At 50.7% G+C, this 864-nt stretch overlaps 1 protein-coding gene across 1 annotated transcript; it reads left to right on the top strand.

Moving 5' to 3' along the window:
- Positions 1 to 395: 395 nt before the first annotated feature.
- On the top strand, positions 396 to 755 carry ETH_00033960 (uncharacterized protein; the record flags this gene model as incomplete). The annotated part of the gene is made up of 2 exons (XM_013376121.1): positions 396 to 421; positions 605 to 755. Coding segments are annotated over 2 exons (177 nt in total), but the record flags the coding sequence as incomplete, so codon positions are not given.
- Between the last annotated feature and the right edge of the window lie 109 nt (positions 756 to 864).

The following is an 864-nucleotide window of genomic DNA, read 5'->3' as shown; positions in this document are numbered from 1 at the left end:
GCAGCTGCAGCAGCAGCAGCAGCTAAAGCAGCTAGCTGGCTAGCTAGCTAGCTAGCTGAGCTAGCCAGGTGGCGCAAGGCGCACTTCCGCAGCATTCTGTTTGTGATTTAGAGTTAATGAATTGTTTGTTTTTATGTTTTAAAAGAAATAAAAAGGAATAAAAATAAATAAAAAGAAACAAAAGAAGTAAAAAGGGTTAAAAGGAAGTAAATAAAGTGGGAAATGCATTTGTGGCTGCCCCTGTGCCGGGCTGCTGGGGTGTACAGACAGTGGAGAACGCATGCGCGAGCCAGGCCATTCTGTCGATTTTGTTAAATCAAAAAAATGAAATAAAAGAAATTGGAAAAGACTTGGAAGCTCTCCACGAGTTCATTGCGGACTTCAGCGACCCCACGATGAAGGGAGAGGCCATCGGCAGCTGGTGAGAACGAGGGTTTAGGGTTTAGGGTTTAGGGTTTAGGGTTTGTGCTGCACCCAGCAGCGAGGGCCTGCCGCATTCCGCGCGGCTTGCTGCCTCGTGGGGCCTCCCAGCAAACAGCCCTTGGCCCACGCTCCCCGCCTAGGGTTTAGGGTTTAGGGTTTAGGGTTTAGGGTTTGTGGGCAGCGAGGCGATTCGGGCTGCGCACAACTCCTTCCGGCCAAACTTGTCTTTTGAAATTCCCGAAAAGAAAAACAAAACTGAAAAAGAGGCTTTTCATTTTGTCAGCTACGTGCCCCACAAAAACGCGGTTTACGAGCTCGACGGGCTCAAAGAAGTAAACCCTAAACCCTAAACCCTAAACGCTAAACCCTAAACCCTAGGGCGTAAACCCTCGGGACTCGAGCGGAGGCCTGGGGCGGGAGCTGGGCGGCCTGGGGCGCAGA

The sequence above is a fragment of the Eimeria tenella genome, genomic scaffold, assembly GCF_000499545.2.
Source record: "Eimeria tenella Houghton genomic scaffold, Eth_scaff3166, whole genome shotgun sequence".
In the NCBI taxonomy this organism is placed as follows: domain Eukaryota; phylum Apicomplexa; class Conoidasida; order Eucoccidiorida; family Eimeriidae; genus Eimeria; species Eimeria tenella.
The sequence above is the reverse complement of the archived record's forward strand: the minus strand, read 5'-3'. Positions and strand labels throughout refer to the sequence as shown.